The sequence below is a fragment of the Anabrus simplex genome, chromosome 6 (genome assembly GCF_040414725.1).
Source record: "Anabrus simplex isolate iqAnaSimp1 chromosome 6, ASM4041472v1, whole genome shotgun sequence".
NCBI classification, from domain to species: Eukaryota; Metazoa; Arthropoda; class Insecta; order Orthoptera; family Tettigoniidae; genus Anabrus; species Anabrus simplex.
The window spans coordinates 156,869,354-156,895,137 of record NC_090270.1 but is presented as its reverse complement, the minus strand read 5'-3'; the positions used below and the strand labels follow the sequence as shown (position 1 = coordinate 156,895,137).

Here is a 25,784-nt window from a genome sequence, read left to right as displayed (position 1 = left end):
AGTGACACTTAGGCCATCTATGACAGCTAATGGTGAACCTGCTGAGGATCCAACCAGCCTTCGGGCTGAATACCCAACACACTGTAAGAATATAAAGGAAAGGCCATATAAGTCTCTGGTAAGAACTCAACTAGAGTATGGTTCCAGTCTATGGGACCCTCACCAGGATTAATTGATTCAAGAACTGGGTAAAATCCAAAGAAAAGAAGCATTACAAAAATGTTGCAAAGTTTGGGCTGGGAAGACTTGGAAGAAAGGAGACGAGTTGCTGGACTGTGGTGTGTAATACCAATATAAATGGTCCATTATTGGAGATAAATTTTCCAGCTTACTCATTCCTGGTTGCCAGCATTTCGCCCCAGTGTTGTGTTCCGAGCTGTCAGTGGAGAGATGGCGTGGAATGACGTCAGTAGACAAGTTTGAGTAGTGTCTTTAGAAGTAGGAAAGATCACTATATGAAGATAAAGCTGGACTTCAAGAGGACAAACTGAAGCAAATATTCGTTTATACGAAGGGGAGGTAGGGATTGGAATAACTTACCACGGGAGATGTTCAATAAATTTCCGATTTCTTTGCATAATTTAAGAAAAGGCTAGGAAAACAACAGATAGGAAATCTGCCACCTGGGCGACTGCCCTAAAAGCAGATCAATAGTGACTGATTGATAAGTTGGTGCGATAACATGTATAACTTGAAAACAATTTTCTCTCTCCCGTGTGTAAGTTATGCAAATATCGAGCTCGAATAATTATTTTATGATTGTTATTATTACTTGTATGTATGGCTATGAAGTGAAGTAGGCCTACATCCATTTAGCATTAGTATTATTATTTAGGAAGTCGAATGATCATATTGTGTGTGGGGTTATGTCATGAAACGTGTTGTACGTAGACATTTATATCAGTTCAGTTAATGCAAATACCTGTTAATTAAGTCTAATTTATTCTTATATATAAATTGTAATCCATAACTGTGAAACACACTAACTTCCAGAATGGTACTAGGCATGAGAACAATTTAAATATTCCATACATTATAATCTACGTATTGGGAACTCTAGAATTTTCACGAAGCTAGTTTTTTTTTTTTTGTAACGTACACTATGTGATCAAAAGTATCCGGACACCTGGCTGAACATGGCATACAAGTTCGTGGCACCCTCTAACGGTAATGCTGGAATTCAGCATGGTGTTGGCCCACCCTTAGCCTTGATGACAGCTTCCACTCTCGCAGGCATACATTCAATCAGGTGCTGGAAGGTTGCTTGGGGAATGACAGCCCAGTCTTCACGGAGTGCTGCACTGAGGAGAGGTAGCGATGTCGGACGGTGAGGCCTGGCACGAAGTCTCCATTCCAAAACATCCCAAAGGTGTTCTGAAGGATTCAGGTCGGGACTCTGTACAGGCCAGTCGATTACAAGGATGTTATTGTCGTGTAACCACTCCGCCACAGGCCGTGCATTATGAACAGGTGCTCGATCGTGTTGAGAGATGCAATCTCCATCCCCGAAGAGCTCTTCAACAGTGGGAAGCAAGAAGGTGCTTAAAACATCAATGTAGGCCTGTGCTGTGATAGTGCCACGCAAAACAAGGGGTGCAAGCCCCCTCCATGAAAAGTACAACCACACCATAATAATAATAATAATAATAATAATAATAATAATAAGAGCAATAAGAGCAGGAAATATTGATGAGGCCGCTACATGGCTGAAATCAACTATAATAAGTGGGGCCACCACACAAGATTCAAATAGGAAGGCGAGGCCATGGTTCGACAGAGAATGTTATGAACAAAGAAAATTGACACTGAAAACACTACATAAAACTAGAGGACAAATGGCAAGCGCAACCACCGAAGAATACCAACGAGAACGAAAGAAATACAAGGACCTAATAAAAAAGAAGAAAAAGCAACACCTGGAAAAAGAACATAAAAAAATGGTAGAGGAGGCAGAAGAAGACCCCTACCGAGCTCTGAGGCCAAAAGGGCAGAAAATACAGCCCAACATACCTATGGAAACATGGATAGATCATATAAGAACAGTAATTTGCTCAAAAGAAACAAGACCCATGATTAAGACACCTATGACTCCACAAGCTGATGAGATCTTCACCACGGATGAAATTGCGAAAGCGATACAGAAAATGAGGAATAACAGAGTACCAGGAGTAGATGGAATAAGAAGTGAACACTTAAAGCAGACAGCACAAGAATACTTACCGATATGGACCTCCCTTCTAAATAAATGTGTAGAATTAGGAAGTATACCAGACGAATGGAGAAAGTCAACAATCAAGCTATTATACAAGGGAAAAGGAGACACAGAGAACCCAAACACGTATAGAGGAATAGCGTTGGAATCTATATTACTGAAACTCCTAACAGGAATCCTCGCCAAAAGGCTGGCAGAGAAGCTAGAACCCCTTCTACCAGAGGAACAGTTTGGTCCACGACTCTGGCAGTAGAAAACCTGTTGGAACAAATAAAACAGACGATAGAAAGACCAAAAGGAAAACTTTATGTGGTTTTTGTTGATTACTGAAAAGCCTTCGATACGGTCTACAGAAAGGTATTAATAGATAAACTGGAGGAACTAATTGGAAGAACGAGCACAACGACCCTGATATCGAATATACTGGCAGAAAACTACATACAGATAGATGATGGAATAGGCATATCTGACTGGCTGTCGCAGACGAACGGTGTCCTCCAAGGCGATCCACTCAGCCCTATCCTGTTTAATGTTCTCACGAACGATGTCACCAAAGGAATGACAGGAACAAGCACATACGTATACGCTGATGACATGGCCATCGCAGCGACAGATATAGATAAATTGCAAGTATCGCTAAACACACTATGTGAATGGGCAGAGAGAAACGACATCCAGATAAACGAAGAGAAGACGGAATTGGTAGTATTTAGGAAAGGTGGAAGACTCACTGAAGCAGAGAACATCAAATGCAATGGCAATGGCTAACAATTTTAAATATCTAGGTATCACAATTCAAACAACGGGAAAGAGTTTCAGTTTACATACAAGATCTAGAGCAGTGGCGGCCACTAGGGCTATGAATGAAATCAGGAACATCACACAACTATCGATCAGCACAGCTATGGACTTGTTCAGGTTAAAGATACTACCTGTTCTGACGTATGGCCTAGAATCAGTGGCAGAATACCTCACGTACAAACAGCTGGAAGAATTGGAGCGAGTAAAGGCTAGATACCTGAAGAGAATTTTAGGAGTCCCGCAGAATGCAAGATCGAGGCTAGTGTATGAGCTTACCAGGGAGACCTTCTTAATAGAGGATCTGAGATGCGAGCTCATACTTCAAGCTAGTACCAGCTTCAAACAGCTTATACACGATCTGCATGAGAAGAAAAACAACATACCAGAGGATCCCTCGCAACATTAACATATGCTAACATGATATCGTACTAGAGATAGGCCACATATTTTTTTGAAGACAGCATTGTTAAATGTGTACATGAAAATCTCGTTATCACCACGAATAATACATAAATTACTACGCTATTTTTTTACTATGTTGAAGTGGTAGTGTCTCTAGTGAACGAACGTTTTTCTCCTATCATATTTGCAGTTATCCCCTCTGTTGCTATTTCTTGCGAACAGTTTTTCTTGTATATTTAATACAAGTTTGGAATAATTTGGCTGACTGTTGTATAAAACACTGAAATCCCATATATAGTCGGCCATGGCAACACGCTGTGAAACGACAGATATATGTGCGCGGTGATCGCATTAACTTACAATGTTCGCCACTCGCAGCGCAGCGGTGCATTTTTACCAGCGGTGCATGGAGCCTATACAAGTGAAGTTCCGTGCAGAAATATCAAGGTTTCAGCACATCTTGGAGAAGGGATGACTTAACAGGTTGAAAATAATTTGTCTGGCAGAAGAAATTATCTTCCCTGCAAACAAAGATGTAACAACAAGGCTAAAATAGATAACGGCAAGTTTGTTTAAACGATTTCGATGATTGCTCGACCAATCATGAACTGAATCCGCGTACCTGGAAGCGGATGTTTTTCTAGAATGCCTCATTATGACTACAACATTTGATCACACCAACATTTGCTTTACTTCTGCTACCTTGTGCCATAAACCCTGAGGCGGTTATCTAGTTCTTTCCAAATATGGAGGGAGTTTTATGGTATTTGTAACATAATCTTGCGACTGTCGCTCACTGTTTCAGGACACTTGAAAACTTGTTCATCAAGTGTTCGCAAACTTTTTCAGCAACTCAGAATGTTACTTTTGCAGTGTGTGCCAAGAAGTGTAGCATCCCAAGTTAATGAGTGGCTTTTGTAATGGAATAGCCTCTTGGAAATAGCATTTCAATTGAATCTTTTGAACATCATATGCACTTCAGAGAGACTTCTCTGAGATCTGAAGATAAGGCTGAAAATTAATAGCTTTGGAGGAAGTCACATACCGAGTTACAACTAGAATAACTCATATTTCTAAAGTTCAGGATTAAAGCATTTAACAGAAGCAGATTTATAATAAAGATCCACTTTTTTTGCTATTTGTTTTATGTCGCACCGACACAGATAGGTCTTATGGCGACGATGGGACAGGAAAGGCCTAGGAATGGGAAGGAAGTGGCTGTGGCCTTAATTAAGGTACAGCCCCAGCATTTGCCTGGTGTGAAAATGGGAAACCACAGAAAACCCTCTTCAGGGCTGCTGACAGTGGGGTTCGAACCCACCATCTCCTGGATGCGAGCTCACAGCCGCGCACTCCTAACCGCACGACCAACTCGCCCGGTAATAAAGACCCACTAGGAATATGCCTGGGGATGTTGGCAATCTTTACTACCAGGTCATGTCAATGTTTTCCAGGCTTGTAGGCCATGGTCCAGGAGCATATGATGGTCCCGACATTTCACCGAAGACTGCGTTCAGCATTGCCAAGGGTTCTGACTGACTTAGCAGCGGAGCTCTTGGTGGAATGAAGTGGTGTTGTAATGCCACATCATTATATACTGCAGGCCACAGTATGCGGCTCGCCTACCAATCCGCCATGCCGGTGAAGGAGGTGCTGACTGGCTGTTATTCGGACAATGGTTGAAGCATTAAGGAGGCCAATGTACATCAACCTGGCTTGGCGGAGACAGGCAACCGATCACCTGTTGCTTTTTCTGTTCTGCCTCTGCCACTGTGTCCTTCAGAACTGAAGGCTGTTGGGACTGGAAACCACAATTATTTACTACCAGGGGTGCAAAAGAGGTTAGGAATCCAACCATGCTGCAGCTCACACATCATAACATGCTATGCAAGGCTGCAACTTTGGCACAGCCAACGATGACAAAAAAAGATTAGTGCATTCTATGTTTGACAGTAAACAAAATTTCAAGCAACCAGCAGGCTACAAAACATAACATTTGTAGGAAACATTCTCCTCCAAATATGTACCTTTCATGGCCAAGTGCCTGAACTTTCAGACGAGTTTCTGGGACACAAACGTTAATTTACTTTTCCACGCTTTACTTTCCAGATCTTTGCTGCAAATTCCACAAAGATATAAATGCTGAATTAACCCGTGACTAAATAAAATATGATGTATGTGTGTAATGGACTAGTGTAACTTTGAAACAATTCTGTAAACCCATGAGTAAAAGTGAAATATTGAGCTACAGTATATTAGTAGGTGGTGGTATTATTGACTTGTGGAGTGCGACTATAAACGCTGGTATTTCAATTTATGAAGTTGTTACGTCTATTATTACTATTATCTACGTAGTTATGTACGACAGGTGGTCAGTACGAACTATATTTGGTATAAATTGTGGTCGTATCTATTATTTGTGTGTTTTATGATCTTTCTTGTGTAATAGAACATGTGAAGTTATGTCACGATACTTCTGCTGTATGTTTATTAATATGACTTTACTTAATGTAAGAACTTGTAATTAATAGTATATAATTTATTATTACCTGTAAATATAACGTATAAATCCGATGTAATGTTGTGCAACAGAGGGTAAGAGTCTAGAACAACACACCTTTGTCCTGATGTACTCGAGTTTTACAGAATGTTCTATTCATTTGCATATAGGTTACTGGAGACTAGAGATAATACGAGAAAGCATGGTGTGTCATACTTTTCTGAAAGCCTGGCCAGGCAAGGTTTAGGAGCAGTTAATCTCGGAATGAAGATACGCACTTACAAATATGCACATACATTTGAATGTCTGGCAGAAGGCAAGCGAGCGTGCAATTTTGGTCAAAACTCCCCTACTCGACTGTGTCCGGCAGCAGACATGGGTGCCGGCCTAGTGATGGGCAATGCTCTCGCTCGAGACTGACGTCGCAGATCTCGAGAATCTTGAGACCGATCCTCCTGTAGCGCAAGCTGTGCGACGTACCAGTAACTACGACTGTAAACTTGATAGTATATCATTGGCAGTCATTGCGTGAAATAACGTTCTCTTATGAAAACGTATGAGCCAATACATTTTGTCAAAAGCCTGGAAAATTACTGTATGTTCAACTATGAACCCCTTGATACCATTAACTAAAGTGGAAACAATGTCAGTATCTTAAACTGTTCACAACTTATTTGGGGTGCACATCTTAGCTGAATAACCATGCATAATTTGTGAATAACTGTAGGTAGGATGTACACCTACTTGGATACTGGAGGAGTGCATTATTCAAACCTGAGACGGGGAAGATGTGCTTTGCTACATACGCAACCCCCATTACACATGAGTGGAACGTGTAACAGGGGTGATGGGCAACGCTCTCGAGACCGATTCTCGTGTGCTGCAAGCTGTGCGACGTCACAGTAATATGAGTATATGCTTGATAGTTATCATCAGCAGTTCTCACATGGAAACGTGTGTGACGATAAATTTTGTCAAAATTCTATGAAAGCACTGCATGTTGAACTATGAGCTCCTTACCATAAACGAAAGTGAATGCAGAATGCCAGTATATTAAACTGTTCACGAGTTATGTCAGGTGGACTTCTTAGCTGAATAACCTGTATAATTTGTTAATAATTGTTATTAGGATGTAATCCTACCTGGATGCCTCACAATCTTTGTCGGCAGGGTAGTTTCTTGTGATTTAGACCGGGCCGGAGTGTTCTGTGACGACTCCTCTTCACTGATATTAAGCGTTTGTAAGTGCCGGATCATCCCAGAAGTATTTCTGCCGATGTATTTTACTTCTTTTGAATAAGCTACACAGTGGGCTGTGCTATGTGACATCTCTTAAAAATAACCTACATCCAAGACTTACGTTGCGTTTCGGAAATCGTCTTCAAGTTGTCGCGTACAATTCAACACAGTTCACATTGCACCGTCATATCAAAGTACCTACCTAATTATGACGCGAATACTCTTTAGCAATTTAGATTGCACATTCCACTCATGCCTAATGGTGGTTGCATATGCAGCAAGGCGCATCTTGCCTTGTATAGAGTTCGAATAATGCACGCCTCTAGTATCCAGTTACGTGTACCTACAGTAGCCGTCAGGTTCTGTACTTGAACCACTCATTCGCGTACCTACCAGTGCACACAATGCCCGAATGCGTAACTGCGTCAAAATAGACCTCAGTATAAATGAACGCCCTAGTCGCTTGTTGACACGTATTTACGAAAATGAGAAGGCCAGCGGTTGGCTATTCGCATGTTCGGAACAAACGACATTCTGCTCCGACTACCTGCAGGCCTACGACACGCTGCTCGCCGCACATTGTGGGGACAACGCTCTCGAGATATCCCGAAATTTCTCGCGAGAAATAATGCCTGCGCTAATCGAGAAATCTCGAGACCATTGTAAGCAAAATTCCCCAAATGGATTGTAACTGACAGTAGTCCAAAGTGGCCTATTATAATCGAAACTCCCCAATTCAACTGCGACTGGCATTAGCAAAACGGGCCTGTCGTTGTAATGACAACACCATAACTCAATTTTGACTGGCAGTAGCAAAGGGGCCTGCCATTATGAAAACTTCCCAAATTAATTGAGATTGGCAAAGGGCAAGAGGGTGTGCTGTTATAAAGAAAACTCCCCAACTCGATTGTGAATGGCAGTGGAAGAGAGCCTGCCATTGTCATTACAACTCACACCTTATATGGGAAAGAACGTATGGCGACCTCCCCGTTGAGTTTCTCGAATAACGCTAAGAGACATGCCATTTAATAAAATCTCACTCACCGCATACACAGTATTTTACATAGAAATCCATATAAAATGTAGAATGCTGCAGTGAAGCACGGGTCCATTTGTTAATACTAAATATATTAACGTTGCCGATACTGCAGTTGCATATGGCACGTCACTTTCAAACTTCGCAGTTTCATTTTTTTCATGGAATGAGGCAGCCAATAGCCACACAACGCCAGCTGTATGGGAGACAATAACAACCTGCTGTCCAGCCAATAGGAATACAGAAAATGATTTACGTAGTCTTTATTTTAATTTTTCTATAAAAGTAAGAATACTTTAACAGGTAGCCTGGTGGCTCCCTGGCAATCATAAAGGAAGGATCTCTCCTTTCTGCTACTTTAGGTATAATTTAAATCATTTCTGCACAATTTTCTTCGTTCTAAACATGCATCTCCACTAGTAAAGTCCTACCCTACTTTTTTGTCAATACCTACGACAATATTTTTGTATAATTTGAATATTTTTTTTCCTAACACGTAAGAAACACATATTTAATACCGGTCATTCTCAACCCCTATCAATATGACAGTTTTGTTTCTCAGAATATCGTTACTGGCTAACAGTACATCAGTGTCCTGTTCCTTATAGTTCATCTCAAAAGGAGAATAGCTTGGCTGACATCTCTCTCTCTCTCTTTGCGTTTAGGCCATCTGTGGACCACGGTGCTTGTGTTCTAGCTGTGTTTTTGTCTTCGTCTGCCCCTTTTAGCATACTGACATCTATTAAAAAATTACAGCCATGAAGATTTCATTGAAGAATTCACTACCATCAAAGATGAAACTCTATGAATACTGAATTTATTTTCATCTTTAAAAGTTATAAGGTTCTGAAGACTATGATTTTGGTTCATTTTAAATAGTTCTTGTACGAAGCATCACATGAAATATGGTCTGTACTCAGCTGTCCATGGCATCATTGCCATGAGATCACTATACTTAAGCACTGCTGATATGCTTCCTCTCAGTCTGCAAAATGGGTAATTGATTAGGAAGCAGGGTAGGTTTTCTTTTGTTTTACCTCAGGTCTACTATCGTAAATTCTATGCCGAAATCAGTTTTGTACTATAATTTCCCCAGGTCATTTTGCTTAACTTGCAGCCACACTACTGAAGAAATATGGTATGTATTGCACATATGATTGTCGTTTTAATTTGAATACCTGTGTTTTGATTTTAATGTGGACATGAGGACCACAGAGAGCCTAGGTAATTCTCCTTCAACAGCGTGGGGTGTAATCTCTTCAAAATTATTGAAACAGTGAAAGAATGACATTATTCCATTAACACTTTGACTGCCAGCCTCATAAACGGTGTCCACATCCTATACCGCCAAGTCCTAATGTGCACTTTTTACCTTGCAGTAAATGATTCGTAATAGCTTCTGTTGAATTTATGTAAATTGGATGGTCATTTTTTTGTTCTGAAGGTAATTCTTCGGGCATTTTATTGATGTAAATTAATGCACCTTTATTTTATAAATTTTTATTTTATGTAGTGATAATTTAAATAAATATTTTTTCTTTGAAAAAGTAATGATCAAAACACGTTAAGAAAATATTCTTACCATAAAAAACTGCATTATTTTGGAGAGGTGTTGTTTCCTACGATATAAAAAAGCTTTATGTGCAATATTACAGTTACAATATTATTATTATTATTATATTAACGTTAACTTTTCTAATCTTACAGTACGTTATATGCAAATGGCTGCAGTTCCTGGTTTGTTTTATGTAAAAAGTGAATAGTAATGTATTTTACACAAACTGAACACTCAAAAATTCAGGTTTCACTTTAAAAATATGATTCAAGAAACTATTTTATAATATTTGAAACACATGTTTATGATGTGCTCTAGCAAATGTGCTTAGGGAGGTACAAAGGGTGTACACCCTTCTTACAATGTTTACAAATGTATCTGTTTTTTTACCTTTTACCACCTTGAGTAGTACTAATCTTGCTGCATACGGAACAGTTGCGTTCCCATATTTTTATTTTTTTTTTCCGGTAAATGAGCAAGGTGTTCGTTGCCTGACCGCGGGAGCTGAATTGCCGCTTGGTTACCAAGCCAGTCAGCAGCAAGTTCCTCAACTAATGAAATCGAGAAGTCAAATCTTGATAGGGGTTTGTCTGTATTATCTTTATACAAAATGTACAAGCTGATTATCATTATAACTTGTAATTGATTATCATTCTTCCAAAAATGTGAAATGGCACTTTTTTCCAATACTTTAGTGTTCGGCGCTCATCTAAATAGCAATATAGCATTTGATCTGATGAGTCAACTCTGCCCATATAAGAATTGTACTGCCGAATAACAGATTGCTTGGTGGTTATAAATAACTTGTTTCCTTTCTTCTTTGATTTCATTTAATTTTTTTCCTCAGCCTTTGTAGACGAGAGAAGTAAGAGCTAGTGCTAGCACCTGGATGCAGACTTACTCCCGCCAACTACTACAACAAATCAGCTTCTTCAAGGTTATCAGTGCTACCAACTTTAAAACTTGTTGTATATAGTCTTATTTAATCCAATACGAGTCCAAAAAACATATTATACGTCATTAAAATGAATAAATAACTTGGAAAATATTTTTTGCCGGAACATCCGATCAATCAGACGTTGGCACTTTTAGACTGAACCTTGAAAGTCCGATCAATCGGACATTGGTGGTTAAAAGAATGTACCTTGTAAACCAAGTGCTAATGAATGGAATCTTCCCAGAATGTCTGAAAACTAGCAACATTAAACCTGTTCATAAGGAACAGGTAATGATAACTACAGGCCAATCACTTCTGTTTTAGGTAAACTCATTGAAAAATTATTTTATATCACCTCCTTACACTTTTTTTGGGAAGAACTCTCTTCTTACGAATTTTCAAGATGGATTCAGGAAAGGTTAACTGTCACTGCTCAAGCAGATATTACTCATAATGTTTTAAATAATCTCAATCACAATAATTGTTAATTGAGTATTTTTAGATCTACCTGAAGCCTTTGATCTATTGCTAAAGATAAATACTATGGTGTCCGTAGTGTTACTTTACATCTAACTTCTTACTTACAACAGCTTAAACAGTGCTTTGAAGTAAATTATGAAATACCCATGGGGGTTTTCTTTACCTGTTCCCCTATCGCGCGTGTTCCAGGTGGCGGATAGGGGGGCTCGCCAGACTTGTCCGGAGGGTCTGAGGGAAATAAAATACCTCTCGCAGACCAAAAACAGGTACTGCCAGAAAACGTCGAGGCATTATGATTGTTACTAGCCCAAGCCAAGGCTTTGATATGGAAGCCTCGCCCACACATGCTAGAGAGGCATCCATGGTACCTCCATATGGGTGATACGGTGGTTCAGGTGAAGACTCGCTGAGGGGTGCTGGAACCAACAAATCACTTTGCTCTACGTAGCTTGGACGAGCCGCGGGTTGGGAAGGGGCGAACCCAACCTGGGGAAAACTCATGGCTGTGAACTCAGTTATGGGAATGACAAGTGGAAAATCACGTGAGTAGACCTACTGCAGGGGGAACAAACCTGGCTAGGTTCGGGCTAGGGGCGGACTGCTGGATGGACAACTGAGGGGCGTGGTTTCTGCTACGGAGAGCCTGAGTTGCTGGAGGACGATGTCTGGCCTTAAGACAAACCTAAAACCTTTCCAGATGGGAAACTGAAGGAGGAAGACATGGATGAGTTCTCATCTGTTCTGATAGCGCAGATGAAACCGCTGTCGGACGGGTGTCTTCCAGGCTTCCCTGAGTCTCCTAAGGCTGGAAACGGGAGCAATGATACTGATTTGTGCAAATCCAGAAACCAAAAGTTGGCTGGGACAGACAGTAGCCAAAAGCAACCCTTGAAAAGGGTAGAATTTGGATGTGGCAGATGCAAAGAAGGTGCTCAACACTACAAAGGTCATCAAGTTTCCACCTCCATTTGACAATAAGAAGGTATAAGATGTTCTTGTCAGAATCTATCAGCATAACACCAAACTTCCGACGAGAGTGGAGAGTGCTGAACGCGACAACTACTGACAACACAGGAAGGACAATTGTTTTGGCCCTTAATGAAAGATTTTGAAGAGCTCAAGAAGAGAGGCCTTAAGCCCAAGCTTGGACTTGGGCAGATCAAATTTCAAGTAACTAAGGCCAAAAACAAGACCTAGCATTGGCAAAGATGGTGCTGAAAGTTCTTCAGGGCAACCTTCAACATAAAAAAGCAGGTGTTGCCAATTTCGTCAGGAAGTTCAAGTTCAAGGCTATTGATGTGGCTCTTATACAAGATGTCACCTTGGTCTCCCTCTACTTCTTTAACCCTTCATGACCAAGTTCATCATTCTTCTTGGTAACCTATTCACATCCATTCACCTCACATGATCCCACCACTCAAACTGGTTTGTGTGTACCGCTTCAACCATCGAGTTCATTCCTAACTTAGCCTTTATCTCCTCATTCAGAGTACCCTTCTGCCATTGTTCCCACCTAGTTGTACCAGCGTTCATTCTTACTACCTTCATGTCTGTTACTTCTAATTTATGGATGAGATATCCTGAGTTCACCCAGCCTTCATTCCCATACAGCGAAGTTGGTCTGAAAACACACTGATGTTAACACAGTTTCGTCGGGGAGCGGACTTCTTTCCTCCAGAATACTGTTGATTACAACTGTGAGCTCACTGCATTAGCTTTGCTGCACAATGATTCAAACTGATAGATTAATTAAAAGTTGAAAATCAAGGACAAATTTGGACAAATGTTCATTTACAGGACAAGGAACAGGAATAAGGGATTGGAAATAATTTATCAGAGGAAATGTTAAATAAATTTCCAAGTTCTTTGAAAATATTCACAAAAGGTCTACTAGGTAAACAACTGATAGGGAATCTGCCACCTGGGGGACAGCCCTAAATTCAGATCATTTATGACTGATCACACTATACTACTATCCTGGGAGAATGCACATCCTAAATACATGAAATGATCTACCTGTTCCAGTTTTGTATACTCAAACTGACATTTAATTATCTTAGGTTTCTTTTCTACCGACATCCTTTTAGTTTTGGAAATGCTACTTTTAATAATTATCATAATTCACTGCACCTATTTCCAAGTCCCAAGTTATCAGATTGGAGGCTTTCAGCACAGTCTGCCATTAAGACAAAGCCATCAGCATAGACTGAATCCAACCCTTGCCACTTTATACAGTACCTTTCAGTAGATGATCCATGTAAACTATAAACTAAAGTGAAAGATTACAACCTTGTCTAATACCTGTAAGTACCTTGAACCAAGAATTCATTCTACCACCAATTCTTACTGTAGCCCAATTTTCAACATAAATGGCTTTGATTGGCTTTAATAATCTATCCTTAATCCCATAATACCTCAATACAGATAACATCTTTTCCCTTAGTACTCTGTCATATGCATTCTCTAGATTGACGAAACAAATGTCTATTCCTCTCATAGCATTTTTCAATTACCTGGCGCATACTGAAAATCTGATCCTAACAGTCCCTCTATGGTCTGAAACCACACTGGTTTTCATCAAACTTTCTCTCAATCATTAACCCAAATTTGTTCTCGAAAGTAAATAATTTTCAACAGCTGATAAAGAGTCAGGTATTATCCGTATCATTACTGACCAAGCCCTATTTTGGCACTATACTGTGTTAATGGTTACAGAATTTGATGCAGGCAGTAACAAGACCACTTGCTGGTAGGTACATCACTGAAACGGTGAAAACAATGGCAAAAGGATATTCATACAGATGAGATGTACATAAGTTAACCCCTTAATCCCGTTTCCTGATACGCGTTTGGGGACAAGATGAAATCAAATTATATGGCACACTCTTTACAGCTGGATGTCCTTCCTGTAATCAACATCAGTTGAAGAGATAATGAAGTTGAAATGAATGATGGTGAATGAAGCTGGGTTAAGCAGATGGAAGTAATCAACCGTGGCCCATGAAATAGTTTGATAATGATAATGCTTGTTTAAAGGGGCCTAACATCTAGGTCATCAGACCTGATGAAATAGGAACTGTCCTCCTGGAATTTGCTCGGAAGTGAAAAATATTCATTATAAGAGATTATGGGTCAAATTATATACACATTAACTGAAATGGCTGCAAAATGCATTCTTGCGAGATATGCCTGAGAAAGCACAAGTAAGATATCACAACCTAACCCTCCTCATTCAACCATTTTTGTTTAGGTTTATAAGAGGTATCACCAGTAGACTGATTTCTTATTCAAAACCACAAAAACATCCTGGGAGTTCAGAGACAGAAAATTTGACAACTTCTAACAAATAAATGGGTTTGTGCACTTAGCAAATCATTTTACTGTAGACATAGTGAAAGTAGTAATATTGATTTTACGAACGAAAATATTAGTGATCATGGCAGTATACTTCAGCCCTGAACGCATGCAGCAGACATAGTTGATACGCTTGGAAACGCGTTGAATATGATAAATGATGAAGAAAAGGTGTTAATTGCCAGTGACTTGAACTGTCCAGTAGATAAACACAGCTGGAAAACTGAAGATGTTATGAACTACCTGAGGCAAAGTGGATTCGTGCTGTTAAACAAGAAACAGGAATGGACAAATATAGGACCAAATGGAGGCAGCACAATAGATTTAATGCTTTCAAGGGGTCTCATAACATCAGGAACAACAAAGCTGGTCCTCAAAGAAGGCTCCATTGTAAGAAAGCACTTACCAGTGAGCACAGACATCACGAAGATAGAAGAGGTGGCTGACCTAAGAAAAGGAGCCAAAATCAGAAAGAATATAGACATAAACAAAGTGAAAGCAAAGACAAGCCAGATCGACCAGGTGAAGAAAATGATAGATGAAGGTGAAATAGATTCCGCAGCATGATGGATAGCAAGTTGCTATGAAGTAACGGCTCCTCCAAGCCTGGGGACAAGAAAGTCAAAACCTTGGTTCGACAAACAATGTTATGAGGCAAGGAGAAGCACATTACAAAAATTGAACAGGGCAAGAAAAATAAGGAACATAGAAAACTTGGAAGAGTACCGGCAACAGAGTTCAGTACAAAGAACTCCTGAAGAGAAAAAAGATTCAGTACATAGAACAGAAAAGGATCATAGAAGAAGCTAAATTGGATCCATACAAGGCTCTACAACTGAAAATGAGCAAAATACATTCTAAGATCAATATGAAAACATGGAAATCACACCTCAACAAAACAATTGCTTCGAGAGATACGAGACCAACACTCAGGTATCCAGAACACAGAGAATCATCAAATGTCATAACGGAAAATGCAATCGTTCAGGCCATCAATGAAGGAAGAAGCAATAGAACACCAGGACCAGTTGAAGTCAGAAATGAGCACCTAAAAGAGACAGTGAGGGAAATGTTACCAGTATGGAGTGCCTTACTGAACAAATGCCTCGAAACTGGAAGGGTCCCAACAGATTGGAGGAAGGCAACAATCCGAATACTATACAAAGGGAAAGGAGAGACAGATGACCCGAATTTTTACAGAGGGATCGCGATGGAACAAACAGGTTTGAAACTTCTGACTAGGATCTTAATGAAGAGAGTGATGAAAAAATTGGATCCACTGTTACCAGAGGAGCAATTTGTGTTCAGACGGAAAAGATCTACAACGATGGCACTGGAGAATTTACTGAATCATATTCGTATCACCCTAGAAATGCCACGAGGCAAATTATTTGTGGTATTCATTGACTACTCCAAGGCATTTGATTGGGTAAACAGAACGTTACTCATAGATAAGCTGGAGAAGTTAATCGGAACATCTAATGTCACAACACTCATATCAAACCTGTTGGCTGAGAATTATATACAGGTGGACGATGGCATTGGGTCGTCAGATTGGATGCCACAGACTATAGGAGTTCTTCAAGGTGATCCACTTAGCCCTATATTATTTAATGCTCTCACCTCTGATGTAGTGTCAGAGATAAAGGAAAAGACAAAGAAATGTACCTGTATGCTGATGACATGGCAATTGCGGCTGGAGACATAACAGAATTACAACGTGCGATGAACATGCTAGTGGACTGGGCAAACACGAATGAAATGAAAATAAATGAGGAGAAGACTGAACTAGTCGTATTCGGGAAAGGAGATAACTAAAGGAAACAGAACACATATGGTGTAATAACGTCCGCCTTCGCAGAGTTAGCAGTTTCAGATACTTAGGTGTACCTTGCAGACCACATGCAGCAGTTTCAGGATCCATATAAGAGCTAGAATTATTGCAGCTCTGAAAACGATGAATGACATTGAGAATATTACACAAATTGTAGTGGATACAGCCATGGTGCTTTTTCGAGTAAAAGTGCTACCAGTGCTCCTATGGGCTTGAGATCATAGGGGAATTTCTGAGTTTGAAGCAATTAGAAGACCTGGAAAAGAAAATCCAGATATCTGAAGCGAGTCCTCAGTGTTTCAAAGACTACAAGATCTCAACTTGTATATGAACTCGCGAGAGAAACTTTCCTGATTGAGGACCTGAGATACAATCTTGTTTTACCAGGAGGCACAGCATACGATAACCTGTTGCATAAACTTAGAGGAAAAAAGAGGGACATTTGGGAAGACTTCCATTCAACGGAGGCTATGACGGATCGGAAATGGATGGAAACGGGCTACCAACTGAGACACAGTTACGAGATTGGCTGTGCACGGATTCCATTTCAAGATGTGTAAAAACAAAGTTTTTCACGAACCGAACATAAAATGTGTGTGTAGGCTATGTGACCAAGTATGTGAAAGATATCATATCCAGAAGTGTTCCTCGAGGTTCTGTTCGATTAGTGAATTTATTAAGGACTAACACTTATGCAGAGCACATTAGACGCCACACTGTCTTATCTAATTGTGAACCTCTATGCACATTTTGTGCAATACAATTTATTATTAAAATAGTAATACTACTTTAATGATGGAAGTTGCTCACCCACAAAGAAATATGCCTAATATAAAGGCTGTAACCTATTTCCTTACACAAATACACCCCCCGCAAATACCTACTTCTCAGGCCATTTGCTGTCAGCATAGCAGCATGTTGTCTACCTACATTTGTAAGCAGTTAAAGAAAACAAAATAATGAAGGTCCCGCTTAACAGATGTCAGCTTTCATGTTAAAAGTGGCTGCTTTTAAACATACAATTCTGAAAGCTTAGTGAGGCAATGTTGGATGTCCCTGTGACATTGACTAAGACATCTCAGCTCATAATAAATATCAAGTTCGAAACTGCTTATTTTTTCTTTATCATTTAAAATTAATGTATTTCTTCAGGCCATTGCATACATCTAGAGTCGGTTAAGTCACCTAGGCTCATTCAAGTTAATGATACCACTGCCTTCGTAGTTACATTACGAAGGCACTGATGATCCTGTTTTCACGTCCCACTAACGGCTTTCGGAGACGCCGAAGTACCGGAATTTTGTCCCGCAATTCTTTTACGTGCCAATAAATCTACTACCGACACGAACCTGACGTACTTGAGCACCTTCAAAAACCACCGGATTGAGCCAGGATAGAGTCACTTATGTTATGGCTAGGGTTTAAGACTGGATGCTCTTCCCAATGCCAAGCGATTTTTCAGGTGAAGATTATTATTATTATTATTATTATTATTATTATTATTCGAAAAATTTGAAAGACCTCTTTAAGAGATAGAAAGCCTCCTACCGCAGAAGCTAAGTAGCTCTTCGCCTCAAAGAGTAGGAAAACTTAGAAACCTACTGATTAATGTTATTAAATCTCTCTCTCTCTCTCTGTGTGTGTGTATTGCTGAAGGAATGTTAATTATAGTGATATTCACAACTCTCCAACATTTCATTCAGCATGGTACAAGTCCTCGAACATGGCAGTGTTTACTCCCTCAATAACTATAACTCACCAAATTCCGAAAAGTATAAAAATCCACTAGAGATAGTTAACAAGCAAATCCAACATTAATCGCTGTTTATAACAATCTCTACTACTGTAGGTTTATGGGTCACGCCCCATAAACGGCAAACTTCCACACAATACAGTACACTATCGGATACTTAAGCGAATAACAAATATTTACCACGTATTTTACTCACTCTTTCTCGCTTCAGAAACTTTATCTGCAGCTCGTTTTTCAGCTGCTAAGAGCTGTTGAATACCCTGTGTTTGACTTGCCATCTTTACCTCAGCCTGCCTCAGTCGTAATCAATCATATGACTGTAACTTGTGACATTCCTCTCCAGGTGGCGTTAAATGAGGTCAAAGACGGTCAATCACAAGATATAAAACTCCACAAAAAACAAACAACATTATGCATAATGTTAAAATGAGTCCAATCGTCCGACAAATTAGAATAAGTAGTTGACAATAAACGTAAAGGCACGTATATAACTATTAGGCTATAAATAAAAGCAAAGCTACATTTGTAAGACCAAAATATAATTTGAGACCAGCTGCTCAGGAAGTAAAGCTACCCACACATACGTAACGTTCCCAGCAGTCCTCGCTCCATGGCTCCCGAGAAATGTAAATTCTGTGGTGTAGTCTTATATACCTGTTCCTTATTCTCCTTGACGACTTGAGATTTTTTGATTGGTGGTGGTGGTTTTTCGATCCAAGAGGTCCTTCACCATCGACATGAAAGATAGACTGCTAAACATACTTGTTACAACGCCTCTGGTTGACGCACAGCGAACTAACGTAGGTATGCCTGTAACTGTCATGGCGGCGGCCACTTCTTGGCCTTGATAGTTCAATGAGTTGATGAGATTATGTGTTATTGCAAATTATAGTTTCATTTTAAAATAAACATGACATTTTCAAACACTCTTAATGTTGCATTTGTGTTATAGTGAAATAAGCGCAGTGAATATGGCAAGTATTTGCTTGGTTGTGAGAAAAATTCATGAGTGGGTGGGTAAAGAGAGTTGTACGTATGTTCAGTCCGTCAGCGATTCCGCTGGTGGGATCCTCAACAGCTCTGCCATCAGCTATTATAGATGGCCTAGACATCGCTGAAGAGGCGTGCTAGGGAAAGGAGGAGTGAGGTAGTTTCCATTTGCTTTCCTCACTAAAGAGAGTTAAGTCAAGAAATTATTAAAATTGAGTTATTTCGTATGCCTCCTGCATAAAAATGATCTCTAGAGAATCAAGTCGTATTTCGCACAGAACGCTGGGAAGGACTCTGCGTAATTTGGGATAGATCATAAATTGTGAAATGTTGGGTGGGAACAGTGGGTTATGTCAACTTATCTCTCTCTACATGTATTACAACAATGTATTTCTGCGTGCAGAGAGTGTTATGTCACTTTCAGACTAACTTACCTCTCTATGCACATTGATTTCATGCAGGCAATAACGCAGAATCTAGTTCTGCATTATTGGAAATTGTGTTGATAACAGTGGGCGGGAAGAGACATACCTCTTTTTGTCGCACGTTGTACATTCTACTCGATACTACAGTGCTCTTAGAATCGTCCGCTTTGTGATTGAGTTATGATCAGTGGTGAATCATTACAGTAATGTACCCTTCAACAGGATAGCGAATTGTTGCACTGGTGTATGAACAGGGCCTTTAATCAGACTCAGGTAAGGGACATCTTGCCACTTATATGTTTGTATAGCGTGTATTATTTGGAGACCATGTGTCGTGTATTCATAAAACTTCTTTCTTTCTCAGATTCAAGGGAAGCTCCGTCCTTGCCGGATGATCTTAAAGACTTATTGACTTCAGATAACAGCACTGATGATCCACATTATTTTCCTGGCTTACAGCAGAGTTCAGATTCTGATGGGAGCGAAATTCCTAAGTTCGTACCAAGAAAGAAGTTAAAAACTACCAATGGGACCCATTCTTCCCCGAGCATTGGTTCGAAAGTGACTCAAGAAATGGGCCTGACTGACGAAAATGTAATAGAGGACAGCCTTGCGGATGTTTTGAAACAAAGTAGTGAAAAGGAAGGCAGTGAATCATTAGTGCAAATTGCGACTGAGAGTAAGGAAGGGGTAGATAGGGAAGTGAGCGACAAAGCACATGGTCAGGAACTAAATGTTGATAATAACAAAAAACAAAACAAAGTGACCGTTCCCGGAAAAACAGGGGCGTACATCGGATCGGTGGTGTTAAAGGGGAAACGAGAAAAGTGAGACAGGAAAGAAAAACTGCCAGGAATACGAAACAAGTAAGAGAAAGCGTGTGCTTGCGAGAAAATTGGAGCCTCTATAGAAATGGAGAAAGAAGTGTTCTGAGACATTTACATATGGCGATAGGGAGGCAATTTTAAGGATTAGTGAGGCCTAAGTTGTTATAATCGTCGTCTTGCGTACATAGCTAATTTGATTGTGAGGCCAAAGTTATTATAATCGTCGTCTTGCGTACATAGCTAGTTTGATTGAAATAGAAAATAAGAAATCGACTAGGGTAAGACAGGAAAGACTTGATAAACAGCATTTCAGGCAAATAACGGTGCAGTATCGTTTGGATGTCAATGGTCAAAAGAAGCCTATTTGTAAAACTTGTTTTCGTAAGACAATATGTGAAACAAACCGATTTATTGACACAGTTGTTAGAAAGAAGCGTTTTTCCATCTCTGGAATTCCCCAGCTAGATCAAAGAGGAAAATGTGAGCCACCTCAAAATAAAACAAAAGAAGAAATAGGAGAAGCACTCCAACACTTACTTTCCATTCCCAGCTATGAGAGCCATTATACAAAGAGAGATTCTCAACGTAGATATTTGCCATCCCATCTGACCATGCGTCAGTTATGCGATGAGTATAAGAAGCAGTATTCACAAAGTCCAGTTAGCCGTCGGATTTACGAATCATTATTTCATGAATAAAAATTAAATATCAAGAACCCCCAAGGTGACACATGTCAGACATGCGACAGACTTTCTTTGCAACTGAGAGTGGCAGAAATCAAGCAAGAAATCCAGGCAAAGATTGAAGACTATCATCTACAAGCTGATCAGGCATACATAGCTAAATCTACAGATAAAGAGATGTCAAGAGACGATGCTCATAAGAAAACGATCACCTTTGACATGCAGCAGTGTCTTCCTAGACCAGTGGTTTAAAGTTCCTTGGCATTTTATAAGCGAAAATTGTGGACCTTCAATTTGACTGTCCACGTCTGTGACGAAGATCAAGCTCATTGCTTTATGTGGTATGAGATCATCGCTGGGAGAGGTGCTAATGATGTGACTTTATGTATGTACAAGTTATTAAAAAGTATAGAACCATCAGTTAAGCATCTAACCATATACTCAGACTCAGGTGGAGGCCAAAATATAAAATAGTCACATGTCTGTGATGTGCATGACTGTACTTCAAGATTCACCCAACCTAGAAACTATTGATCACAAATTTCTTCTTCCAGGTCACACAGGCGTGGAGTGTGTTGGCGACCACAGCCAAATAGAAAAGAAGAAGAAGAAATTCCAAGGACCCATTGAACATCCACATGACTTGGTAATGCTGGTCGGCAGACCGGAGAAAGCAAACCGTTCCGAATGACGGAAATGGCTTGGAATGATTTTAGGAGCTATTCATCTCTGTTGAAAGGGCCTCTCCAACTACGAAAGATTAATATCAGTGGAGAAAAGCTAAACTGGAGGGATATCAAATGGCTAATCCAGGAATGGTCATGTACAAATCAACTCTTGACCATGGTGCCACTGGTTTCGTAATAAACAGGCCGTACTGTAGAAAGCGCGCCAAGCCCATCAGCTGATCAATTCAGGCGAGCTAAGTGAATGTTACGAATTGTACCATGAATGTAATTCATAAAGATTGGGAGAATTCCTTGGATAATTTCGACTGTTGAAAGACAGAACTTTACACTGAAGTATATTGCATGTTTGTTCTTTAAATTTATCACATCCGGATTTACGTAAACAGCTGTTATTAAGATAACGAGATCTCATAGTTTAGGTTAGGTATGGTATCTTCACGTGATGAGTAACATAAATGCAAGGGACGTAATAATTCTCGTGGAATTTATTCATTTAATTGAATAGCAGATTTATGTGGAAATATAATGTGTTGCAAATTTTAATACAGTGTGTGAAAGTTCGTAGTTGACACAATGCTAAGAACATGTAGGCCTATGTACTATGGCTAAAATACTACTATACAAATAAATATACATTAATATTTTCATTTTCTTCGTATGAGGGCTGGTTACCAAACGGAAATCCCAACCGAAAATGTACTTGTTACGAAAAATAAAGGAGTATGTTTCACTTATTTTCCCGAGCTGATGATGAATTCTGCTTTTGACTTTCTTGTTACACAGATTTTATTGTTGATGCAGAACAATCAAAAAAGTGGGCAGTAACCAATCGAACCTACATGTGGTTATTTTTTGGGTTAGTAATGTTGAGAACGCGCTGCTTTTTCTCCTCAAAATTAATGCCAGGAAAAACAAAACCCAGTCTAAGAATACAGAACAAAACACAATTTATAAAACCTAACCTCCTGCTAAATGATTTTAGCATTTTTTGTATACATTTTAAAATTAAACTATTGCTGGTAGATAACATTTAGATGTTGGAAGCATGCACCTTAATAATGAAGTAATGAATACTTTAGTGGTAATTACGGAATTATTAGTTTTTGCTAATTTGCTTTACGTCGCACCGACACAGATATGTCTTATGGCGACGAGGGGGTACGAAAATTCTAGGAGTTGGAAGGAAGCGGCCGTGGGTTTAATTAAGGTACAGCCCCAGCATTTGCCCGTTGTGAAAATGGGACACCACGGAAAACCATCTTCAGCGCTTTCGTCAGTGGGGATCGAACAAAATATCTCCCGATTACCGGATACTGGCCGCACTTAAGTGACTACACCTATCGAGCTCGGTAAGGAATTATTCCTCGGCAATTTCCGTGAATGTGGGGAGTAACTAACAGATGTTATTGGTCACAGCATTAATTTTTGGGAAAATGTGGGTTGTTCATAAACAAAAACTGATACAAACGTTTGTGTGGAAGGAAAGGTTTCAAGAAAGTCTTCGAAGGAGTCTTGAAGAAATGTCAAGGAAAAAATAAGAAAGATACCTACTATATTTATGGCCATCTAGAGTTATGGAGGTACAGCCTATTATAATTATTGTACGTTTGTTGTCTCTACATTTGTATTAATGCATAATAATTATTTGTTTTGTACATTGATGAGTAAAACACTCAAGCTTTGACAGCATAGATCGCACTCCAAACCTACTTCTCCTAAAATTATCCAGACCTGACTTACGAATTACGATGCGATTGTAGGTGTTAGTGATCTCACCTGTTATATTAATACAAAATTTGTGAATATTTCATAATTACAAGATACAGACGTATCAAGTCTTTGCATTGCACATGTCGGACGGAGGAAACGGTACGTCTCTTTGCGTGACGTCATCGGAACTATAGTACGGCCTGTACATCACGAAGGCAGTGATGGTGCCGACTTTAAAGTAGTCATTTTCAGAAGGCGGGGAAAGGCAAAGCAAGTTTTGCGCCTACTTCTAAACTATAATGGACCACAGCCGATCTCAGTAGAAAAGAAGAAAGATCTTTTGTCTCTCCTTCCCTACATTTAACCCGTATTTCATATCTTCTACAGGGATTTCAAAACCAGCACTCAAGTACGCAATATCCTGCCGGATACAATGAACTCTGATGACGAGGATAGTGATGTCTAACAACCTGCTCTGAAGAACATTCTAACTGAGGAGCCCATTATTATTATTATTGAAGTGTATTCTTATTATTTAGTGAAAAGTTCTGTTTTATATCAACATATTCAGATAATGTTTTAATTTAGATCACATTCATACCACTGGTGTAATGGGATTTATGTGTAAAATAAATAATGTGTAAAGTGATATAAGTCAGTGAAAATAATTTTCTGTTACTTTAAGTAATAATATAATCCGAATTAGTCATGTAGTGGCATTTAATAGTCGTAATATGTTTGGACTAGGACCAGGCTCACGTAAGTGCGTAATGGCGGTGTTGTTGGTTTGTGCCATGGTCTTGCAAAAGTGTCCAAACTTAAAAATCGTGTTTTCTCAAAACAAACATTTGTAGACTTAACTCTCTTTACCCACCCACACGAGAATTACATATGTAGAAGGATGGATAATTCGGCATCATACACTAACAGTAAAGCCATTCACTACATAAAGACATGTTATGTGAATTTCACACACGTAGAGAAAGATACCACTACCTTTTCATGCCATACCTTCAGTGTCAGTGTCTCGTATAATTTTTGAATTTTACTTCTTGGTCTAGTTTTTTAGGTTTTATGTTTTTTCTATTTATGGCTACCTTCTAGGAACTCGTTGCGGAGTAGAATTCCTCTACGGCATCCTCTACCTGTCATAAGACGCCATTAAATGGCGTTATCCCAGATTCTAAATTTGAGACCACCGGAGCCCTGGCTGAGTGTAAGAATCCTTCAATATACGGTATGCAACCAGCTTCACCAGTTTAATATTTCTATCGGACTTCTCTTGGTCAACCCTCGCCTGACTTCATTCCACTGAATTAATAACCTACAGTTGGTTGGTTGGTTGGTTGGTTGGTTGGTTGGTTGGTTGGTTGGTTGGTTGGTTGGTTGGTTGGTTGGTTGGTTGGTTGGTTGGTTGGTTGGTTGGTTGGTTGGTTGGTTGGTTGGTTGGTTGGTTGGTTGGTTGGTTGGTTGGTTGGTTGGTTGGTTGGTTGGTTGGTTGGTTGGTTGGTTGGTTGGTTGGTTGGTTGGTTGGTTGGTTGGTTGGTTGGTTGGTTGGTTGGTTGGTTGGTTGGTTGGTTGGTTGGTTGGTTGGTTGGTTGGTTGGTTGGTTGGTTGGTTGGTTGGTTGGTTGGTTGGTTGGTTGGTTGGTTGGTTGGTTGGTTGGTTGGTTGGTTGGTTGGTTGGTTGGTTGGTTGGTTGGTTGGTTGGTTGGTTGGTTGGTTGGTTGGTTGGTTGGTTGGTTGGTTGGTTGGTTGGTTGGTTGGTTGGTTGGTTGGTTGGTTGGTTGGTTGGTTGGTTGGTTGGTTGGTTGGTTGGTTGGTTGGTTGGTTGGTTGGTTGGTTGGTTGGTTGGTTGGTTGGTTGGTTGGTTGGTTGGTTGGTTGGTTGGTTGGTTGGTTGGTTGGTTGGTTGGTTGGTTGGTTGGTTGGTTGGTTGGTTGGTTGGTTGGTTGGTTGGTTGGTTGGTTGGTTGGTTGGTTGGTTGGTTGGTTGGTTGGTTGGTTGGTTGGTTGGTTGGTTGGTTGGTTGGTTGGTTGGTTGGTTGGTTGGTTGGTTGGTTGGTTGGTTGGTTGGTTGGTTGGTTGGTTGGTTGGTTGGTTGGTTGGTTGGTTGGTTGGTTGGTTGGTTGGTTGGTTGGTTGGTTGGTTGGTTGGTTGGTTGGTTGGTTGGTTGGTTGGTTGGTTGGTTGGTTGGTTGGTTGGTTGGTTGGTTGGTTGGTTGGTTGGTTGGTTGGTTGGTTGGTTGGTTGGTTGGTTGGTTGGTTGGTTGGTTGGTTGGTTGGTTGGTTGGTTGGTTGGTTGGTTGGTTGGTTGGTTGGTTGGTTGGTTGGTTGGTTGGTTGGTTGGTTGGTTGGTTG

General features: G+C 40.0%; 1 protein-coding gene across 1 annotated transcript in view; it reads right to left on the bottom strand.

Annotated features, from left to right (window-relative positions):
- Positions 1–18,457, bottom strand: part of Vha13 (V-type proton ATPase subunit Vha13) — a 150,562-nt gene extending 132,105 nt beyond the window's left edge. Inside the window, exon 1 of the mRNA XM_067150018.2 lies at positions 18,300–18,457. Coding sequence (XP_067006119.2) covers positions 18,300–18,381 — 82 coding nt within the window. The 5' untranslated portion in view covers positions 18,382–18,457. The remainder of the gene's footprint in view (positions 1–18,299) is intronic.
- Positions 18,458–25,784: the final 7,327 nt, after the last annotated feature.